The sequence below is a fragment of the Meles meles genome, chromosome 10, assembly GCF_922984935.1.
Source record: "Meles meles chromosome 10, mMelMel3.1 paternal haplotype, whole genome shotgun sequence".
Lineage (NCBI taxonomy): Eukaryota > Metazoa > Chordata > Mammalia > Carnivora > Mustelidae > Meles > Meles meles.
The window spans coordinates 57,280,056-57,304,137 of NC_060075.1; the positions used below are offsets into that span (position 1 = coordinate 57,280,056).

At 36.3% G+C, this 24,082-nt stretch overlaps 1 protein-coding gene across 5 annotated transcripts in view; it reads right to left on the reverse strand.

Annotated features, from left to right (window-relative positions):
* Nucleotides 1-24,082, reverse strand: part of HDAC9 (histone deacetylase 9) — a 927,746-nt gene that overhangs the window by 413,395 nt on the left and 490,269 nt on the right. For all 5 annotated transcript variants that reach the window (XM_046020993.1, XM_046020997.1, XM_046020994.1 and 2 more), the window contains one exon: nt 23,568-23,689. In XM_046020993.1, the coding sequence (XP_045876949.1) occupies nt 23,568-23,689 (122 nt within the window). The remainder of the gene's footprint in view (nt 1-23,567; nt 23,690-24,082) is intronic.

Below are 24,082 nucleotides of genomic sequence, written 5' to 3' on the forward strand. Positions count from 1 at the left end.
GCCATGTAAGGACTTCAGCCTTGAAGGTGACAGAAGAGGTATCATGTGATTCTTAAGCAAGAGGGTAGGAAGACTAGACTTAAAATTTATAAAGACAGAGAGTTGAGTGGACAAGAGTATGCTGGAGCCAGAGAATGGTCAGTAACCGGAATGGGCACTGAACTGCCCCAGAGGCATGATGACAGAGTGGAGGCTGAAGGACAGGGATGGCAGAAGACTCCCTGAGGAGATAAAGGAGAACAAGTTGCCCAGTGTGTCTTGGGCCTTCCAGATTATGTCACTACGAGGAAGGTAGTTCCACCACTAGTCTCCTCAGGGAATCACACTGTTCCGTTTAGCTTAAGTGGCTTTCCGGTCAATCTCGTCATTCCCATATATATTTATTTAGTGTTTAATTACTACTATTTGGAACTGTTAACTGCTTCAATGCAATTTTGAGCCTTGAGGTGCAGTCGCTAGTGTATTTGGCCCTTCAAGACCTGGGACACAGCCAGTTGCCAGGGATCAACAGCACCAGTAAGAAAGGGTCAGCACGGACTTCTGATCAACAACACTGTGTCCTTCGTGCAGCTCAAATGCTCCCTGGCTTCCTGTTCTTGCCCCGTTTCAAAACCTTCTAAGTCATTTAAGCAGGTCTTGTTACTAATTACTTCCCTTGGCAAATTTTGATTTTGTAAACTTTATGGTTCGGGGATGTTCTTGGTAATTCACTACTGCCTCAATGGAACACACAGCTTTATTGTCTTTATTATAGACTGTCTTTGGAATACCTATTTATAAGAAAACACTCCTATCCACTTCAGACTGATTTAAAGGAAGTATTTTGCCTCTGGATATATTAAGGCCACCCCAGAACTTTCTCTAGACAAACCTTCAGTATGTGCCTTCCATTAGCCAACTTTCTCTGGATGACTCTCTGGATACATAGACCTCAAACTTCAAATAAAATGGTGGAGAAGTAGTCAGTCAAAGGATTCTGTAGCAAACATCATCTTAATAAAAACTCTAAGTTAGCTGTGATAGGCAGAATCATGCCTCCTCAGCCAAGGTAACTGTATCCTATTCTCCAGAATGTGTGACTGTTACTTTACCTGGTGAAAAAAAGAATTCAGGTTGCAGATGGACTGAAGGCTGCTCACCAGCTCCTGAAAAGAGGAGATTATTCTGGATTGTCCAGATGGACCCAGGAGAATCACACTGGCATTTGAAATGCCAAAAAGAGAGGCAGAGGAGTGAGCACTGGAGCAATGCAGTTCAAGATTCCACTAGTCACTGCTAGCTTTGAAGCTGGAAGGGGGCCACAAGCCAGACAATGCAGGCAGCTGCCAGCAGCTGCAGACAGCAACGAGATTGAAGAGCCACGAGAGCCTCCAGAAAAGGAGATGTCTGGTTGCTGACACCAGAGGCAGATATTTTGAACTTTTGACCTCCAGTACAGTAAGATCATAAGTCTGTGTATTTTTTTTTGTAAAGATTTTATTTATTTATTTGACAGAAAGAAAGGTTATAAGTAGACAGACAGAGACAGAGAGGAAAAGCAGGTTCCCCGCTGAGCAGAGAGCTTGACTCAGGCCTCGATCCCAGGACCCTGAGATCATGACCTGAGCTGAAGGCAGAGAGAGGCTTAACCCACTGAGCCACTCAGGCACCCAAGTCTGTGTGTTTTAAGCAACTAAGTTTACAGTAACTTATTACAGGCCATAGGAAGCCAATACAGCAGTCTAATGAATTCCAGTGTGGGCAGTGTTTACGAAGTCTGAATATTCTCAAACACTTGCCCTGACTAGATCGGGTTTTACTATACTATATTTTTATGGAATTATTTTTAGGTAAGCAAGTCAGATATTAAAGAAAGTTTTTAATGATAGATGCCATCACTTAGCAAATAGCCAGGACAATAATTTATTTAAAATTAGTATTTACTATTTTAACAGATTTAATTTTCTAAAAAAAGGAAAAGGCTTTATTGATATATTTTTTTACTTGTGGAAAGATTCAAAGGAGGAAAAAAAGGCAAAAATAGAGCTTTTTTTCTTTAAATTTTTTCTATTAAAGATCCATGAGGATGTAAGTTAAGGATCATTTCTTCTCACCCTATAATGTTGAGTCCTTTGTATGTATTAAATAGCCATGATAAGCAAGCAATTTCCAAAACTCACTTGAGTAGGAACATCTTATTTTATTTATTTATAGTTTCCATTTAAGATATTAAATTATTAAGCCAAATAACAACTGTATGATAAAGCCCATTCTTAAGAACAATTTCCCTTTTTTAGTACAATGTAAGTTAAAGGAGGGGGGGGAGGAAACCAGTTTAAACCTCTAATCAGCTAGTTTCAAAATGTAGTTAATTAAAATATTTATGTTTTTATATATGATCTTCATGGTATGAGATACAATTCCAGGCTCCTACAACTTAATCAGCTGAATAGAAAATATAACGTTCCATCTGGTAAATCAATTTGGGAGACATAATTGTGCCCCAGCATAACTCAATAAGACACTGAGGAAAACCACTGAAATGCTATTTCCTTTTCTTTAGAAGAGAATTATGTACAATTTCAGCATGCTTTGCATTTCTAAAAGTTAAAGTCAATAGGGAGGTATCACTCTCCTTTACATGAGTTTCCCATGAGAAAATCAACAGCAAAGTATAAAGCCTGTGCTGTTATTCCTGAAACACTCTATAATACTAACTTGGCTTTAACCAGAACATATTATTTGGCAGCTAAAACCTTTAATTAGAGTTGTAGTTTGAACAGATTTTCACTGAATTTATGTTCTATCAGGGCTCAAAGAACAGCATTGTTTTTCTTACCAGTTTATTCTATTTCAGGTGGTTTGAATGTTGTACTTCATCTAAGAGTAGGGGGGAAAAAGAATGTTGCTGATTCTCATTTAATTGGTTTTAATTATGATTCCATATTTCTGAAGGAGAACTAATAGCAGGCAGGTAAGAAGAGAAGGATGAGACACTCCCTTCAGCAATTATTATCTGAGCACTTATTCTCTGCAAAGTTGTACACTAGGTATAAGGGAAGGAAAAATTATGTATCTAAAAAGATGATTCATACTTTAAAAAAGTGAAAGAGCTGCACTTAGTGTTGGACTGGACAAGAGAGGAGAAAAGACAAGGAAGCTGTGGGCAGAGGTTTTAGCAGAATCAAGGAATCAGGACATGCCTTGAGGTGGAAGATGGGAGAATCAATTTTTAAACCTGGGGAAGTGACAATAATTGCAGGACACCTTGGGAATATCAGCCTGGAGCCTGCAGGAAGGTTGAGAATTCAAGATGTATATTTCGACCACAAATTGAAAAATTTTAAGGAAAAAATGAAGCTGGTCCTTGGTCAGTCTGATCCCTGTATGAATGAGGAAGCTGAGTTAAACCCCACTATCAGAGTACTCACCGATTTAAATAAGTAAGAAGTAGTTAGAATGGATAAGAACTAGAATTAAAACCTTTAATAGGGTGATGATATTTAAAACACAGGAAAATTAAAACTATGGAACATGACACAGAGAGAAGACCACTGATGGGAAATTCCATCTTGTGGGCTGCAGGCATAAAAGACATAGCAGCAATGCAAACAGAGATGAGAAGCAAATGACTGGAAGAGCAGCATATAAAATTTAACTTTAAAGGAGAAAGAGAGTTGGTCACACCAGTGAGCATACTGATAAAGAAGAGAAAAAAAGAGCTAAATCAGAGGATACACATTTCTGTTACATCATAACCTCGCAGAATAACTTAGGTAGAATGGATGCTCAGTAAGTGCTATTCTGAACTTAATCGTACAGGTAATGATGGAATAGACTCAAATGTTGACAACAAAAGGGGGAGGGAAAAACGAGAACAACTAAAGTGAATTTTTATTTCAGACAGTCAAGGCCTCTTCTCATGTGCCAGCATCTCCAGTTCCTCTCCTGACAGAATATTTCCTGTGTTCTCATGTCATTCATCCCTAGGATTTACTCAATTATCACCTCTGGATTTTAGAGCTTACTTACAAAGAAGTGGAAGGTATTAGGATATTTACAATACCTATCCTTGAAAGATCCAAACTTTCATTTCTCTTCTTACCTTCTGTAGCAAAGAGCTCTTCATGCTCGAATTCTCCACCTCTTTACACCTTCTTTTCTTCCATGGGTCCTCTGAGCTTTCTTACTTCTCTCATTCTCTAAACAATCATATGCATGTCCTCTCTCCCACCTACCCCTGCTCTGTTTTTCTGCCTGTCTCTCTCTTACACACATACACGCACACACACAAACACACAATTTCTCTTCTAAATAGCTCAAAATGCTCGAAACTTACAAAGTTTTCTGTGTGACTCTATGAAAACTCCAATTCTGAAATTTCAGTTTATTGTCATCTTTCCTTTATTGTATTCCTATCTTCATTAGCATAATCAAAACAAAACTCATCAACTTTGTTCTCAACATCTTTATATCAGTTGGTTTTAACATTTTTCCATCGCTAGTGAAATCTACAAGGCTAGGCTAATACCCACACATTTTGGTGTCATAAAGATTGGAATTCAAATTCTACCTTTGTTGTTTACTAGCTGTGTGACCTCAAATATATTTATAAGCTCTCTGAATGTTTGTTTTTATTTTTAGGGAATTGATTTAGCTAAGCTCTCTGTTTTCCATTCTTTTCTTTCCTTCGAGCCTACATACAATAACCTCGGATCTATCTTTCCAAAGTTTTTCTTGTTTCATTCTATTCCCACGCATGGAAATGCACTGTGCTGACTTCTTTGGTCCTCTTCTTACATCAGGCTTCAAGAGTAAGAGAATTCCTACAAACTGAGTCTCACAGGGGCTTGTATCATCTGGTACTACCTCATCTGGCAAAGTTTCCCCCAATGGTGGCAAAAATAAGTCATCCACCTTCAGATGCTCACTCCTGATCACACCTTTTGTGCTCCTCACCAGCTCTCTACCTAACCATTGCCTCCAATACGCTGTGAACCCATTCTCTCCACGAAGACTTCCCTCCATACTCCAGCATTCACTCCTTGCTTACACAAGTCTAAAACACTTGAAGAACTTTAAAACACTATCCTCTTAATCACATAATATCAATATCCATATCAAATCTTTTAGGGGAATAAAATGGGTAATTATTTAAAAAAAATCAAATGAATGCATAAACAGACACGACTTCTGTTTGTATTTATTGCATGTGTCTTCACAACTAAAACCATTATGAAGGCAGAGAATTTGTTTAATAGAGCATCAGAGTCAAAAACAGCATGATACCAAGTGATAACAGGACCAAGGAAAGCATTTCTGGAGTTTTTCAAGGCATAAATTTTATGTTTTTATAAATTACAAAATCTCTGAATTTGGGCATTTATCTTTAGGAATATTTCACTATTAGCATCTGCACACTCAAATGTCATATATGACCATTATTTCAGGTTTTTTTTTCCCTGTTCCTGAGAAAAATGTTTTTAGTTATTCATGTTTTGCTACCTTTAAAAGAATTTGAAGATTCTCTCAATAAACAACATAAATAAAACAGGCAAATTAAAAAAAAAAAAGTTACCCACCATAGATTAGTGCCCACACACAATAGACAACTTTTCTTTTCTTTTTTTTGAGATTTTATTTATTTGAGACAGAGTGAGCAAGCGAGAGAGAGAGGACACAGTGGGGGCAAGGGACAGAGGAAGAAGGAGAAGCAGACTCCCCTCTGAGCAAGAAACCCAACTTAGGCCTCAATCTCAAGGCCCAGGATCATGACCTAAACTGAAGGCAGACACTTAACCAACTGAGCCACCCATGTGCCCCAATAGTGGACATTTTAAATCACTTTAGTTAGGGATGAAAAGTGAAGCAAATTTTATAGGGTAGAATCTGAACCAGAAAATATATTTCTAGAAATCTATCCTGTAGAAATAATAAGCCATTTGCCCAAAGATGGAACTTCTATAATGTTTACTGCAAAATTATTTTAATAGCAGACACTGGCAAGACCTTAAATGTCCAATGCTAGAAGGCTATAAATAAATTATGATATAGCTGTATGCTAAATTATTATTTACCCAATAAAAAGACATGGGAGATTCAAATTTGATATTAAAAGACATCATAAAGTGAATAATATACTTATGGTTCCAACACAGAAATTATGTTTTTTTTTCTATTTTACTGATTTATATATTTTGTACAATTAAGATGGGTGCCTTTTTAACAAAAAACAGTAAATATATAATATAGTAAGCCAAATAAACAAGTAAGGAAAATTTGCATGTAGGCTAAGGATAGTTATTTCAGTTGAACCAGTTGAATAGCTTAGCTCTGCCAATGAGAGCAAAGGAAAAATATATAGATCTGTTATCATTTCAACAAGTAAGTGTATTAATTCTTTAAGAAAGAGAAATATTATCCTAGTACCATGTCCAAAAGAAAATTATTTTACTTGTATGCATATGTAATGGTAATGGAAAGATGATGCATATGTCTTTTTGTTTTTTTTTCTTGAAGAATGTATTTACTTATTTGACAGAGAAAGACACAGCGAGAGAGGGAACACAAGCAGGGCGAGTGTGAGAGGGAGATGCAGGCTTCTCGCTAGCAAGGAGCTCCATGCAGGACTTGATCCCAGGACTCTGGGATCATGACCTCAGCTGAAGGCAACTGCTTAACGAGTGAGCCACCCAGGCACCCCAATGCATGTCTTTAAGGAACATTTTCTAAAAGCTGAAGAAACAGTCTTCATAAATTTTTCTTATAACTATGTTAAAAATAAATAATAAATCTAAAAAAAAACATTTTCTAGATGGCATATTGAAAGATATATAAGGTATCTCTATAAATTCTTATGTATCAACAAGCTTATCGAACTCCTAAAAAAACTAGTAGATTTCAAAAACAGTATTTTCTTGTACAGTGATGGCAAAGTCATATTCTGGCACTAATTTTATATTTATAGTTTCTCAGAATTCCATTATTGATCAATAAATTAGTTCTTTTTTTTTTTTTTTTAGTTCTTATATTTGATTATAGCAAATATATTTGGAAATTCCAACTTAAAATTATATGTTTTTTCTGGAAGAGTTTATTTTAAAAATGTTTAAATATTTAGCTGCAGAAAGAATACACCAATTTATGGTTTTAAATAATTTGCTTGCAAAAGGAAATGTCTGTACTAGTTGGACTTACAAGGACTAATCCAAGCTCATATGCTATTTCTAAATTTTAAAAAAAAGTTTTATTTATTTATTTGAAAGAGAGAGAGCACAGAAGGAGAGTGAGATGGAGAAGTAAATTCCCCAGTGAGCAGAGAGCCCACCACGGGCCTTGATCCGCCAGGACCCTGAGATCATGACCTGAGCTGAAGGCAGACGTTTAACCAACTGAGTCACTCAGGTGCCCCTCTAAAATATTTTGAACACTACTGATCATAAGACTGAAGTTAAATGATAATCAGTATAATCTAAATTGTGATAATTCACTACTTTTTATTTGGATGAATTAATGTGGTCCTATAACTTTAGCATAATTGCCTTTTTCAATGATACCAGCCAGATACCATTTATTTATGTATGAAACATAGGGACTGAAAGGCCAGATTTCACTGTCTTCGAACCCAACACTGCACTTCAAACCTGGCATTACCCTCACCCATGTAAATAAAAACAGAAGTGAGGAAAATGACTGACCTCTCTGTGACTGTTCCCTTGTCTAGAAAACTACTGAAAAACAAGGAGATGCATTTCAAGGGTGACTGCATAGAATCATTAAGATACATAGAGAAGATGTATACAATCGTTATCTTGTACATAGTGTTATCTATTACTACCATATAAATCTAACAGCTGTTAACATTCTCCTCAAAATTATTATTATTTTTTTTAAAGATTTTATTTATTTATTTGACAGAGAGAGAGAGAGAGAGATCACAAGTAGGCAGAGAGGCAGGCAGAGAGAGAGGGGGAAGCAGGTTCCCTGCTGAGCAGAGAGCCCGATGCGGGGCTCGATCCCAGGACCCTGAGATCATCACCTGAGCTGAAGGCAGAGGCTTAACCCACTGAGCCACCCAGGCGCCCCTCTCCTCAAAATTATTATTTAATAAGCATATTTATTAAACCTGTGTAAGTTATTCCTGCCAGTAGTAATCTCAAAATCCATAAGTTGCCTACTTATCCCTTACCAACTATCACAGCAAGAGAATTTGTTGTTCTCTTGTTGATCAGTGTTTTACTATGGAGCAACACAATGTCTGAAGGCGGTAAACATCATCACCATGTAATTAATCATCATTCTCTTCTTGATATGACAGTCTGTATTCCAAAAATGATTTATATCCCAAAGTTCTCAGTGCATTTCTCTGGCAAAATTCATTCATAAACCTTGCAGGATCATCTTCCATAATATTTTGCAAAATGGGAGACATGAAATCAATCTATTGTGGTGTAACCAGCATTTTAAAATAAAATAAATAGAATAGTAAAGAAACTACTATACATGATAAAATTATTGTGAATTTTTATTTGCTTTTAGGATGTGTGTGTATTCCACACTGTGCAATACGTCATAGCTAAAAAAATTTTGAAAAACTCTGATCTACCACAGAAAAATACTGTGATCTCTATTGTTGATACCAAAAAAATATACAACACAAATCCTGCCACTGAGTAAATTTCATTATTACGAAGAGAGGTGTTTACATGGAAATAACATAGGTAACAAAGGAACATTAAGGGAGCTGAATTGTAAAGATTTCAGCATCACTGCTTCAGAAGAAAGAGGACTTGGAAAAGTTTCCTACAAATTGTAGTGCTTGAGGTGACTTTTGAAATGAATAGGAAATTCTGACCTGAAGAGAACACCGAAGAAAGTTCCAGGGCATGTGTGGCAATCACGTAATATTTTGAACAAGAGATTTAATAGGATCAGATCAATGAAACCAGGAACTGGTTCATGGAAAAGATCAACAAATTTGGTAATCCTTTCATCAAGAAAAAAAAGAGAGAAGACTCAAATAAATAAAATCAGAAATGGAGGAGAAATAACAAGTGACACCACAGAAATACAGAGTGTTATAATAAAATGTATGAAAAATTATATGCCAACAAATTGGACAATCTAGAAGAAATGGATAAATTCCTAGAAACATGCAACATCCCAAAACTGAATCAGGAAGAAGTAGAAAATTTTAACAAACTAATTACTAGCAATGAAAGTTAACCAGTAATCAAAAAACTCCCAACAAACCACAACCCAGGACCAGATGGCTTCCTGGTGAATTCTGCCAAACATTTAAAGAAGAGTTAATACCTACTCTTCTTAAACTCTTCCAAATAAATAAAAGAGCAAAGAAAGTTTCCAAATTCAATCTATGAGGCCAGAATTACCCTGAAATCAACTACAAAAAAAACTGTAGGCCATTATCTCTGATGAACATCGATGTAGAAATCTTAACAAAGTATTAGCAAACTGAATCCAACAGTACATTAGAAATCATTATGATGAAGTGGGACTTATTCCAGGGATGCAAGGGTGGTTCAATATTTGCAAATCAATCAATATGACACATCACATTAATAAGAGAAAGGATAAGAACCATATGATCATCTCAATAGTTGCAGATAAAGCATTTGACAAAGTACGACATCCATTCAGGATAAAAATTCTCAACAAACTACACACAGAGGGAACATATTTCAACATAATGAAGGCCATATATGAAAAACCCACAGCTAACATCATACTTAATAGTGAAAAACTGAGACCTCTAAGGTCAGAAACCAGACAAGGATGTCTGCTTTAACCTTTCTATTCAACATAGTACTGGAAGCCACAGCAATCAGACAAGAAAAAGAAATAAAAGGCATCACAATTGGTAAGGAAGGACTGCAATTTGTATTATCTGCAGATGACATGATACTAAAAAGAGAGAGAGGAAGAGAGAGTGCTAATAGAATCAGAGCTGCCTTTTAGAAGGATGAATGCTGGTCACAATTTCATTCTCCGTCTGGGCCATTTAGAGAGCAACTATAAATTCCATTCAAACTTTCAGGGTAAGCAGGTGAGGCAGTCTCCCCACCGATGTAATCCATCTCTCTGTAAGAGTGATGTTTTCAGGGTTGGTACATGACCTAAGCTATTCAACTGAGTTAATCCTGGGAATTTATCAGAACTGTTTGGTAGAAAGTGCCTGGTTTTCCTATTTTTGTTAAGCAATTGAGAGGTAGGTCTAGGGCTCTCCTGGGTTATCCCTGTCACCATTTGGAGACAGCATTACCATATGTAAAGTCCAGCAGCACTAGGATAGGAACTCATACTTCTAACAATAACATGTGATCACATTGAACTAAGATCTAAGCACATGGAAACCCCCCCCCAAAAAAGAATTCAGTTAAAAGAAGCCCTCCAAATCCCCTTCTCCTCCTCCTCCTTCTTCTTCTTTTTTTTTCAACTAAGCTAATTTGTATTAGTTTCTTGCTACTTAAAAATTGAGTCCCAAAAAAGTCTCATTCTATTCAGACTGTATCTCTTCTTTGGGAGATGTGATTTCAAAATTCTTCTAAGGCTGTGTCCAAACTCAGAAGGAAGAGTCTGCTGTAACTGATGAGTGATGTCTCCCTTGGGCACCAGAGAGATTTTGCCATGACACTCAGGCTGTGTTTCTGCTTGCCTTGGTCTGTACTCATGCTGTCCTATAGGATAGTAAATAGCTAGCTACATATGGATATTTAAATTTAAATTTATTAAAATTTTTCAAAAAACTTATCTCCTTATTAGGCATACTAGCCACATTTGTGTTTAATTTCAAGTGGCTACACCTGCCTCATGGCTAGTGAGTTAGACAACACAGATACAGAATTTTCCCACCATTATTTTCAAAGAACCACATAAATACAGCTGTAGCAGGCTAGTAAATGCTCTCTGAGAACTTGTTCCATGTTATCTACTTTAAAATATATATAATAAAATTAAATCAATAATTCCAATTAAATATGCTGACTGCTTATAACTAAAAAATTAGTATCTCAGTGTCTTCTGTCTGTATTCTTTGGGGGGTTTAGATCTTTGCTTTTACTCAAGAATGTTCAAATTCTGGGGGCACCTGGATGGCTCAGTGGGTTAAGCCTCTGCCTTCAGCTCAGGTCATTATCTCAGGGTCCTGGGATCAAGCCCCGAATTGGGCTCTCTGCTCAGTAGGGAGCCTGCTTCCCTCTCTCTCTCTGCCTGCCTCTCTGCCTATTTGTGATCTCTATATGTCAAATAAATAAAATCTTAAAAAAAAATGTTCAAAATCTGGAAATGTAAAATAATAGTTCGTCAAGAAATAAGGTGTTCCAAATACTAAAGTAAGCTAATTTTCAATCACCCTTTCAGGAACCTGTAGATATGCCTTACTCTGAAGACTGTGAGCTCATTAATGGCTCAAATCCTTTTTCATGTATATTGATTTCTTTACTACCCACTAAGATATGAGGCACAGCATAAAGTGTGGTTTGTCCATAAGGAATGAAGATCTCATAAAAACACATTCTTTGAAATTTGTACCCTCTAATTGGGAAGAACAAGATAAAAACATCAGTATGAAATATGATACCTAATAATTAAAATACGATTGCCAGCGTTTATAGCAAAAATAATAGTGATATTAGAATACAGATAAGGAAAAAGCCAGAATGCAAGTTTTTTTTTTTTTTTAAGATTTTATTTATCTATTTGACAGACAGAGATCACAAGTAGGCAGAGAGGCAGAGAGAAAGGAAGGGAAGCAGGCTCCCTGCTGAGCAGAGAGCCTAATGCAATGCTTGATCCCAGGACCCTGGGATCATGACCTGAACTGAAGGCAGAGGCTTTAACCCACTAGCCACCCAGGCGCCCCAGAATGCAGGTTTTATAAAAAATGACTTTTGAATTTATCTTTTATATGGATAGGTGGTGAAGAATGTTTAAATCCTGAGATAAAAATAAAATAACAAGCTCCAAAGGAAATGGTTCTATACAAAGAGGAGAGGGGGAAACAAATATAAAGTGACTCTAAATAGGTAATTAAGGTCATTTGATGAAAAGCCTAGCATACCATGATAAACTCTTATTAAAAGTTGCCTTAATACTAAGGTTTTTGAGCAAACAGATAATGTTTTCCTCCAGATTTATTTGCCATAAAGGACCCCTTCTTTTCAAAGTAACCCTGTGGGTGGCTGAAAGCTTAAAGAAAATATAATTGCAAGCATTTCATCACTTAATTTCTGTCCTCTTTTAATTTATTTCATTAGATATGTCTAGAGATATATAAGTGCATATATTTTCATGGAATCTTTCCCCCAGTGTTTCAAGTTATAAAATTGTGAATATTACAAATTAGGAGTCTTTTTTCAATCATTCTCATGATTATACAACAGATGGCTAAATGCTTTTAAAATCTTAATTATTATTTTTTGCCAATTTCTCATTCCAATCTTATCTAAAATGTCCTGCCTGTTTCTAATTGAGCATTTTATGAGGAGTGAAAAATATGTCATTAGGCTTTGTTACAGTTAATTATAATGAATTTGAGACATAATTCTGCAAGAGCACCATCATTTATTTCTTATTTATATAGTCTTCAAATTATTAACTTTTTCTAATCTTACTCTCCATGAAACATGATATTTCCTTCTTAAACTCATACACAATCTTAGGAATCATTTGCTTCAAATCTTTCCTTTACCTCAGAAATCTGAGATCCAAAATCATAAAGTCCTGTGTTTAAGGCCATACATTAGTGACAAGGTTAAGACCATAGTTCTAGAATCCTTTTGGTATTCCAAGTCTTGCATTATTATACCATCTGGCTACAACTACTAATTCCTACCACGAATGCCATACCATCATTCCTAGTCACTCATACAGGAAATATGTACAGAGACTGCCATATATCGGGCACTTTCCTACAATACCTTTACTGCTTATCATAATTCTTCAAGGCAATTATCTTCCATACTTGACACTTGAAAAAACTGAGGTTCAGAGAAGTCCTTTTAACTTGTCCACGACTACATAGCTCTACGTGGTAGCCCCTTCCTAGAATTCTCAGCCAGATCTAACTCCAAACTGTAAGATTACTTTCCATGCTTTGTCTTTCTAGCCTTTATCAGCTTTTTAATAGTAGTTTCCCCCCACAAATAAACAATGTGAGTTAGATTTTCAAAGTTCTTACAAGGTTGTTTAATTATCACACAATTTGCAATTGGTACTTGCTCTTGGCTCTAAAGCAGTTATCATCCATATTGCACATACAATCTGTGAGACCAGCTTCTTGTTTATTGAATTGTGAAACTTAAACCATTTTGTTCCTTGATTCTAACTTAATCACAACTAACTTTTGAATACATAATTCCTAGGAACATTAATATCTGTGTTTTTTAAGTCATTTTTATATAAAAGTACATAGAAATTTATATTTTTTCTATATGACAAGAAATCTTATTCTAAACCGTCTAATTCTTCGGTAAATACTACAGTAACTTATCAACTGTAGCATGCACAATCACTAAGAAAAACATGCAAAAGCAAAAACCATTGCTGGTTGAACTATGAAAATATCATCCATTAGACCCATTGAGATTATAAACATGTTTGTTTTAAAAATGAGCATTTTAGAGTCAATGACTTAGTTTAAAATAGCCAACTTTTGGGGCACCTGGGTGGCTCAGTAGTTAAGCGTTTGCCTTTTGGCTCAGATCATGACCAGGGTCCTGGGATCCAACCCACATCAGGCTCCTTGCTCAGCAGGAAGCCTGCTTCTCCCTTTCTTATTCCCCGTTTGTGTTTCTTCTCTCACTGTGTCTTTCTCTGTCAAATAAATATATAAAATCTTTTTGAAAAATAGCAAACTTTTCATAATGCAAGTGATTAAATCTATCAGAAAGTCTTCTTTCAAAAAGTAAAATTACCTATGTGGAAAATTAAATTCTGTTTTAAAAGGGAACTAAACTCTAACTTTTGGAGGACTATGATTGGTTTTTCTTACCTTATCAAATCTCTAGAGTTTTATATAATGAGAAAAATAAGAAAACCACAGAAAAATCCTTATAATTTCCAAATCTTGCTTACACAGTAGTTTATACACCATCCCAACCCAATGTTTCATCAAATATATTTTCAATGTACCAAAATCAATAGAGTGTTGGTTTCAATTAAGGAGAAGAGAAAGATGACATACAGAAGAGGGCATAGAATAAAATATCATAGAATAAATCATTAGGCAAAGACTTCAGCACAAAGTATTAGATTCCTTCCAAAACGTGATTTAAAATTATTTCAGCCTATTCTGTCACAGTTTTTAGCACATGGATTTGTTAGTCATGACCAAGCTGAGAAAGACAGTCAATCATTTATGCTAATCTTTAGAACATCTATTATAATTAATTGGTAAGAATTATATTGCTTAAATATAAATCTGTCACCTCAAAAAGTTGAAAAGTTGTGTTTAAAAAAATTTTTTTTAATATTTTACAGGTTTAAACGTCAATGGCAGACTTCTGGTATCAACTCCAACATGTAAAGAGCTTGGAAATCTTCACTTCCATCCTCACCACAAGAAACAAGCTGAGCAAAGTAAAAAATCAAAGTGGTTTTCTTACAACCTTCAGAGCATAGAGGTCTCAGAGTGCTACCCTGAAATCTGGAGAGCGAGGAAAATACAGAAAATCACAGCTGAGCTCAGCTTACTGGAAGCAGAAGCCCACTGGGGCCAGCAACTGGTAGGAACCTCTAAATGTAATTTTGATGAGTTGCTGGAGGCACAAACTGCTGGAGATAGATACAGACTAGCTTACTTGACAGTTAAAACCTCCAGGGGTCCAATCTTATCGAGGACCTACACATTTATGGGTTTTACTTATAAGAACCCAACCAGGTTCTCTCAAGAGAAGATTAGTGACAAGATTAGCCTATCCAAATGAGGGCATGGGGTAGGGATGGAAGAGGGGAGAAAAGTAGCCATTTTGGAAACAAGCTCAAGGGAAAAGTAACAATTTAAAAATATATTGAGAGGATTTTACTTCACAAAACTTGCCCTAAAAATACTTTACCAGAACTTTATCTGACCGGGACAGCAGGGCAATTTAAAAAAATGAAATTTAATTACAAGATATAGAACCCTGATGCTCCCTAACATTTTACCACCATATCAATAGGGTCCCAACATAACAACAATAGATTATAACTGAAAAAGCTGTAAGACAGACTATTTATGAAGACTTTTTAGGGTAATCCTAAGAAAGGGGAAGAGAACAGATAAAACCAACTAGAGGACACTAAGCCTGTCAGCTACAGCTAGGGTAAACATTAAATGCAACCCACTTCCAGCCAGATTAACATAAAATCTCACACCAAAATCCTCACCACTCAGTTTCATTTTCTAATATATCACATCCAGCTTTTAACAGAAAACTGCAAAGCATGCTCAAAGGTAAGAGAAAACACACTCTAAAGAGACAAAGCAAACATCAGACGAGCCTCAGATATGGTGACTCTGGAATTATCAGAGAGAGAACTTAAAACACCTATCAGTAATATGTTAAGGGCTCTCATGGAAAAAGCTGACAACATGTTAAGAACGTACAGCTAAATGGAAGCAGAGAGATGGAAACTCTAAGAGAGAATGAAGAGGAAATTCTTGAATTCAAAAGCACAGAATGAAGAGTGCTGTGATGGGCTCATCAGTTGACTGGATGTGACTGAAGAAAGAATCAGTGATCTTGAAGACACATCAATAGAAAATTCCCAAGCTGAAAGGTAAAGAAAAAAAAAAAAAAAACAACATAATACCCTGGAACTCAAGAAAGAATCAGTGATCTTGAAGACACAACAATAGAAACTTCCCAAGCTGAAAGGCAAAGAAAAAAAAAAAAAAGAACATAATACCCTGGAACTCTGGGACAATTACAAAAGATGTGTACTGGGGATCCTAAAATAACAAGAAAGAAAGAACAGAATATTGGAACAATGGCTGAAATCCACAGGAATAGGAATCTCAGGGAACATAAAGTAGTATAAATATCAAAAGCCAAACACCTAGGCATATCATATTCAAACTACAGAAAACCAAAGACAAAAAGACCATCTTCAAGGAAACCAGAGGCTATTAGAAAGCAACTTGCTTATACAGTAACAAGGATAAGGATTATATCAGATTTCTTGTCAGAATTGCAAGCAGACAGAGTGTAGCAAAGTGTTGTGTAGCAAAGTGAAGCAAGAAAAAACCCCCAGCAACTTAAAATCCTGTATTCAATGAAATCATCTTTTCAACATGAAGGAGAAATAAAACCTTTCTCAAACAAAACCTATAGTAAAAGAAGGTCTTCAAAAAAAAAAAAAAAAAGAAGGTCTTCAATAAGAAAGATAAGATATAGGTCAGAAACGCCTATGTATGTAAAGGAAAGAATAATGACAGAAAAATAAAATATTTTATTATTCTTATTTTTAATTGATCTAGTAGATTATTCAAAGTAATAAGATCAACAATGTATTGGGTGATTTTAGCTTATAGAAAAAAATGAGATGAATGACAGCAAGGATAGGAGGGAGGAATTGGGAATGTACGGTGCAGTGTTATTTGAAAGCAGATGCAGCTTAGCCACAAATATGTATTTCAAACTCTAATGAAATCACCAAATGAAATTTTTTAAAGTGCTACAATTGATATGCTAAGAAGACAGAGAATATAGAATCATATAATGGTCAATTAAGTCCAGAGAAGCTACAAAACGAGGGTAAATTAAAAAAATAATAATAATACAGAATAAGTACAGGATTAGAAAACAGTTACACACATGGTGGTAATAATCTAACGATATCAATAACCACTTCAAATGTGAATGGCCCAATCCACTAATTAAAAGAGGCTGTCAGAGTCGATTTAAAAAAAGACCCACTATATGTTGCCTATAAGAAGACTATTTTAAAAATAAACACACACGGCGCCTGGGTGGCTCAGTGGGTTAAAGCCTCTGCGTTCGGCTCAGGTCATGATCCCAGGGTCCTAGGATTGAGTCCCGCATTGGGCTCTCTGCTCAGCAGGGATCCTGCTTCTCTGTCTCTCTCTGCCTGCTTGTGATCTCTGCCTGTCAAATAAATAAATAAAATCTTAAAAAAAAAAAAAAAAAGACACAGATAGGGGCACTTGGGTGGCTCAGTCGGTTAAGTGTCTGCCTTCTGCTCAGGTCATGATCCCAGGGTTCTGGGATAGAGCCCGAAGTTGGGTTCTCTGCTGAGAAGGGAGCCTGCTTCTCTCCCTCAGCCCCTCCCCTGCCTCATGCTCACTCTCTCTTCTCTCTCAAATAAATAAATAAAAATCTTCAAAAAATTAAATAAATAAAGACACAGATAGATTAAAAGTAAAGGGGTGGAGAAAGATATAACACGTGAATACTAGGAAATTACAAATTAATACCAAAATGGGAAACCATCATATACCCATTAGAATGTTCAAAATCTAAAAACTGAAACTGAAAATACTAAGTGCTGGTGAGTATGTGGAGCAACAAGAACCCTGATCCTCCGCTGGAGGGTGTGCAAAATGGTGCAGCCACTTTGGAAGACAGTTTGGCAATTTCTTACAAAACTAAACATAGTCTTACTATAAGATCTAGTTATCATAGTCCTATGAATTTACCTGAGTTCAATACTTACATCCACATAAAACCTACATGGGAAGGTTTAAAGTAGACTTATCCATACTTGGTAAAACTTGGAAGAAGCCAGGATGTCTTTCAATAGGTAAATGGATGAACACACTGTAGTTCCTTTAAACAACACAATTATTACTTGGCAATAGAAGCGTGAGTGTCCAAGCCACAAAAAGACATGGAGGAATCTTAAATGCGTATCGTCAAGTGAAGGAGGCCAGTCTGGAAGGCTACGTACATTATATCATATGATTCCAACTATATGACATGGTGCAGAAGGCAAGACTATAGAGATAGTAAAAATACCAGTGGTTACCAGGGGTTGGTCAGGGGGAGGGATCAATCAATAGGACAGAAAGGAGTTTAGGGCAGTGAAACTATTCTGCATTATATTGTAATGATGGACACATGTCATGACATTACTCCTGTGTCAAAATCTATAGAACTTCATAACACTAAGAACAACCTTAATGTAAATTATGTACTATATTAATAAGAATGTATCTAGTGGTTCACTGATTATATCAAATGTACCACACTAAAGCAAGATGTAAATAAGAGCAAAGACTGGGCTGGGGAGGGGGGAGGTGTGCGTAGAGAATGATCTGGAAGCCCTGTACTATCTGCTCAGTTTTTCTGTAAATCTAAAACCGTTCTAAAAATTAAAGTCTCATAATTTAAAAATAAAGTCAAGGGCAGAAATCAAAACTCAGTTTGGCCCCAGTGAGCACAAAGCATCAATTAGTGTTCCTACTATGTTAGATGACAGAAACAAGTCTGCTGCTATTTTTGGACACAGTATTTGGCTCTGACATACCAGAGAAACAGAAAACTGACAAAACCCTTTATTCCAGTGTTGACATTAGTACTGCAAGTTGCACAGAGCTTAAAAAGAAGGCTTGTCACTTTCTCCCCAGTTACTTGTTTAATCAATAAATGTGGCAGAATGTTAGAGCTTAAAGACTTTCCACAACAATAAGAGATAGAGTTTTAACTTGATAAAAAGAAATGACACTGAATTCCTTCTCAACTAGAAACATAGAACTAACTACACACTCCCTAAATCCTAGGTATGATCCTAAGCTCATTACACGCAATACTTCATTGAATTCCTAAAACAACTGTATGATCCAAATGCAATAATTATTCCCATTTTGCAGATGACTGAGTCATAGGCTGAGGAGGTTCAGTACATTTCCTAAGACTGAGGATCCAGACTTCAAGCTGGTAGGTGGATTCAAAGTCTGTTGCTACTGTGCCACATTGCTTCTTAATTCTGGGAAAACTGGTGTAATTTTATCCCCAAAAGATTATTCTAATGATTTTAAGCAAGAGTGACTGCAACAGTAGAACTAAGATAGAGTACTAAGATAGGTAAAAATCCTTCAGTTTTTGTTAGTCTGGAATAAGATTCAGAGTGATATTTTTACAAGCGTAAGTGTTCTTTTCATGCTATCTGCACAGAGACATGTGCGCATGCCCATGTGTTCATGTGAGCACGTGTTTGTGTATCCCAAGAAAAACACAGAATTAGAGGAAAGAAGAAAGAGAGATTTTAAAACATAAGGTAAAGGTGGGGGGCGGTGCTGGGAGGCTCAGTGGGTTAAACGACTGCCTTCAGCTCAGGTCATGATCCTAGGCTCCTTGCTTGAGGTGAACCTGCTTCTCTCTCTCCTCCCAGCTCAGTGCTCTCTCTCTCTCTCTCTCTCTCTCTCCCTTTCTAATACATAAATAAAATTTTAAAAAAAGAAAAAAAGATTTAAAAAGCCCTCCTTGTATTAATTCTGGATTATACTAACATGAACAGGTCACCAAGGTACCAGAACACAACTTCTAACTGCTATTCTGAGACAGATTTATAAAGCTATCTGTCTCACCTCTGCCTTCTTTCCAATTTACTCCGTGTGGAAAATGACACTGGCCTTCCAAAACCTTAACTTATGTTTGGACCCCTTCCATAGGAGTCTGACTCTAACACTGCTGACCATTTAAGATGAATATTTCAGCGGGGCTGGAACAGTCCTGTTGGCCTGAGCCAAGCTTTCTATGGCTTACAGGCTTTAAGAGGTTAATCTAGCCCGCTGGTTCACTTTGTTCATAAGTATTAAGGAAAGACTATAACATTCAAAGAAAGGCAAAGCTCACTAGGTAAGACCCCAATAATATAATGGAGCATAAAACCTTCAGAACTTTTTACTGTAATACTTTATGAAACACACATACACACTCGCTGGAACAGAATCCAATTCAAATGGTTCTGCAGGTCAATTCAAAGTCAGCACATATGCAGTATCTTTGGGAAAAATACGCCTTTATTTCAAAAGTGCCTGGACCTAGATGCTTCCTTTCTCTATTTTATAGTTTGTTATCAGTCTAGAAATATACTACATTAGGGGGAAAAAAGGTCACCTACCACAGTATAATATAATTTGGCGCCAAAACAAAAAGTTCAATAAAGTAGAACAAATTTCAGTATCAACAAATCTTTGTGTTGTGGAACAAAAAGAATCACATAAGGTAATTCTAAAAGGAAGTGCTAATTTTAAGTGTGGGTGATAAATATAAAAATTGAAAACAATGATTTCATTCTCAACTTCACAACTAATTATGAAATCCTTCAATGTGCACTGTGAAAGGAGCAAAAGAATCTCAATTCCTACATTTAAAAGAAAAATGAATCAGGAATGGGCCTGTATAGAGCCACCTATTTTGTATTATTCTGATGTTTCCTAAATGCTAGGAGCAACCATGATCCTCCTAAGGGGAAGGAAGTAAAGGTCCATTTTGCATGACAAAGGTCAGATTTCTGCAGACAAATGAGACCTCTTTGATTGACTGTTCCTAGGTTATCACTGTCTGGCTGGGTCCTAGGAGGTCAAGAGAGGTTCCAAACTGTGCTCATTGCTTAAGGGACACCCCTGGGGCCACTTTAATCATTTTAAGATCATTACAACTTTTCTTATTCTGGTTCCAGCTCTACTCCCTTAAATCTTGCTAATACATATTGGCAATTCAGTCCTGATATAGGTTGAAAAGAAATTGGAAGTGTTCAGTACAACGTGCAGATGGATCCAAAGAGAATCCACTCATTGAATAACTTCTTTTAAATCTAAGATTGAGTTCAGTGAAATTCAAGTAGACCACAGAGGGTGACAATCAGGCCCCAGTAGGAAAAGCTGACTCTGTTTCAGCTGTCCTGGTATTTACACTATGTCATCGATGCCACTGCTCCAGATTTCATTTTATACGATGTAGCTTAATGCAAAAAATATCTTCGTTTCCCCATTCATTACGTATGTTTGATTGTAATTATTATAGTGTTTTACTTTTTTGTAATAGCTATTAAGTCATAAACACACAAGAAACACTGAAATAAAAATCACTTGACTGTATTTCTGTGCTCTTCTACTTAGTGAAAATATATGTCTAAACTTTCTCACAGTGGACTGGAAATATATCAAATGGACCATATTGATAAAAGTTAGAAGAGTTCTGTTCTGCCTATTTGTAATTAATGAAGGATATCTCTTAAGTACTTTAGATAATGTATACAAAACATCTGTATTTAATTATATCGCCCTTCTCTTAGATGATGGGAATTGAATTAAGAAATATTTTGAAACCCCTATGAAGATATAAAAGTATTAATGGCTGTTCAAGAACTTCGTTGGTACAATGCTTGAAAAGTTCAGTTTTATAAATCAATGGCCTGACGCTTCATTAATATCAGATTTTCAATTTTATAAAGGGAATAACCTTAAAATGTTAGGCAGATACAGACAATAGAACACGAGCAAAGACAAGGGCTGGATCTTTTCACTATTACTATGTATCACACAGACACAGAAAATGCCTTTTATATTAGTGCAGATCTGAATAAAATTTTGTAACATATATAGGGAGCAGGGTTTCTCTTTGAATTCTGTTGTGGACTGAGAATTTTTACAAGAATAAATTAACAGCTTGCTAGTCATTCCTTACAGAGAAAAAAAAAAAAAAATCCTGAACTGTTCTCATGGAAACTGGGACACAGAGTATGGGTTTTCAGTACTTGTTCTTAAGTATTGAAAAAGATCAGATTTTCTTTCTGGATGCTTTACTGGTTCCAAATGCCACTTCTTTTCAAAGTCAGTGTCAGCTCTGCAGTCAGTTTTCAGTCTCCCAGTGTAAGAATATATTCAAAGGCTGTGTGCACAGCAGGGTAGAAGTCTTTCTCCATGAATGTAACTATATCACTCATCAGTAACCTCCTGCCGTAAGGGGACTTATGTTTTCTTTCCTTTTAGTGACTCCTCAGGCCCTTGAATGCCAGTCACTGCCCTGAGACCTGGGGCAATATTCACATAATCTCTGTCAATAGTTCCTACATAAGCCACTGGTGCAACTAGATGTCAAGACAGCAGATCAAAGTCGGCACATTCTAAAACTCATGTCCTGTATGGATCAATTTTCATAAACTATACTCTGTTTTAGAAATACATGGAAGCTCTTTCTTTGCTTTCTTCCTTTTAACCCAGACAAGTTTATTTACATGAAAGGCAATCTGATTTGTACATAATAGTGTGAAATTCTGATGCAATACATAAATCTCATTCTCCTCTTTGCATAGCCCTCTGGAGGTATTTTACTTCTTGGAAGTATTTTACTATACCTATTGTCTTATAGTAGAAATGCAAAACTCCTTGGGCTATTAAAATAAGAAGGCAAAGACTGGTTTGCAATACTTCACCATCCTACCCCAGTACCTGGTACAAAAGATGGTAGGTAGTATGCTCCTACTTATGATGGATTTTATTTTTAAATCTTCATTATGCTAAGGTAAATTATGACAGACAATAGCTTTAGCGTGTGGTTTTACAATCTATATCTATTTTTGTTATTCACGATTGCTTGGGAAAATGAATATAATTACTGGAAAGCATTTTTGCTCTGTAGGATTCAAATACAAACTACATAGATCTAGTCTTCTTAAGTAAACCTGAGTAAAGTACAATGGACCAAACTATCTTCTCTAAATATCTTTCCAGATAGTTCTGGATACAAAGATTTTAAAATTTACTTATTTTCCTTAAAAAAAAAAAAACTGTACTTGGAAAACATAAGATTTAGAACAGAATGCACACCAATGGCATTTATGCTTATATCTAGCTGAACTTTAAATATATTTATTACAGAGGTAAGAGCATGCAACACATTAAATATTCATGTATCAGGGGTCTGAAAATGGAGAAGATGAGTAAACAAATACTAGCCTTAGAGCCAGAAGGCGTTTACTAAAGTCCAAATAGAAGCTTCATTGTCTCAGTTCCCCTAAGCAAATTTTTATATAATTACATGAAATCATTAGCTACAAAGCATCACTCTGAGTTCTCCTGTAATCTGTGAGACATTAGGCAAGTCACTTACTCAGAAGGTAGCCTTGGTCTTATCTGTTTCACAACTTAATCAATTAAAATTTACAAGTGCTAAAATGTGTAAGGAAAAGAAAGTTTATTATTCCTATTTTTGCAGTAAATGGCTGAGGCTGAACAAAAATTTAGGTAAATGGGGGGAATTAGATCCTCGTTCGTGGAGAAGATTTAAATTTTTGGAGAAATCGAATTTTTATCTTCCTTAATTCTACTCTTTGTTGGCTTTGTTTTGTAATTCCACTCTTCCTTGGATTTGTTTAAAATCCAAATATGGTGAACTTTTAAATTAGAAAAGATACTTTGATTGTATCCTGAATAACTGGTGTTGAAATCTGAAATCGGGGGTGTAGGTGTCTGCATGCACATGTTTGTTTGTGCTAAGGGGAAGAATGGAGGGGGCAGAAGAGCTGTGATGCAAATCCTTTGGCTTTCCTCTAGAGGATGGCCAAACAAAACTACAGGTACATTATGGAAAAGCAAGTAGAGTCTTGCTAAACCAACTTACCAGTTTTTCGAAGGGGGAAGTCATCCTTCGTGTCCTGTGCTCCTGGTAATGTGTATTTGTAGGATGGAGATGTTCCACTCAGGGGTGGAGAGCTTTGATCCAGTGACGTGTGGTGGGCAGCCCTACCAAAGAAAAAGAGGCTTCACCATTTGCTCTGGAGTTTTTCCTGCATGTTGGTCAGCAATAATCAGCTGCACATGCTGTACACGTGTCTCTGCTGCATTTATGTTCTTTCTGTCCAGTGTGTGCAAGCCACAGCCTCGCAGAACCACGTTCACTTTAGCAGTATGCTACAGAATGTTGCAGGACCCCCAAGAATGACCACTGTGTGTCTGGTCACTCACTTGTACAGACCTTGCCTCACTAACAGAGAATTCACCAAGAGCCCGAATTTGGATCATCTGAGATCACTGTGCATGTTTTCTTAGGCGCCACACTTACGAAAAAGTCACCACCCAAATCCTTTTTAGTCAACAGGGTAGAATACCCAGAGTACAAGTAAACATATAGAAGGG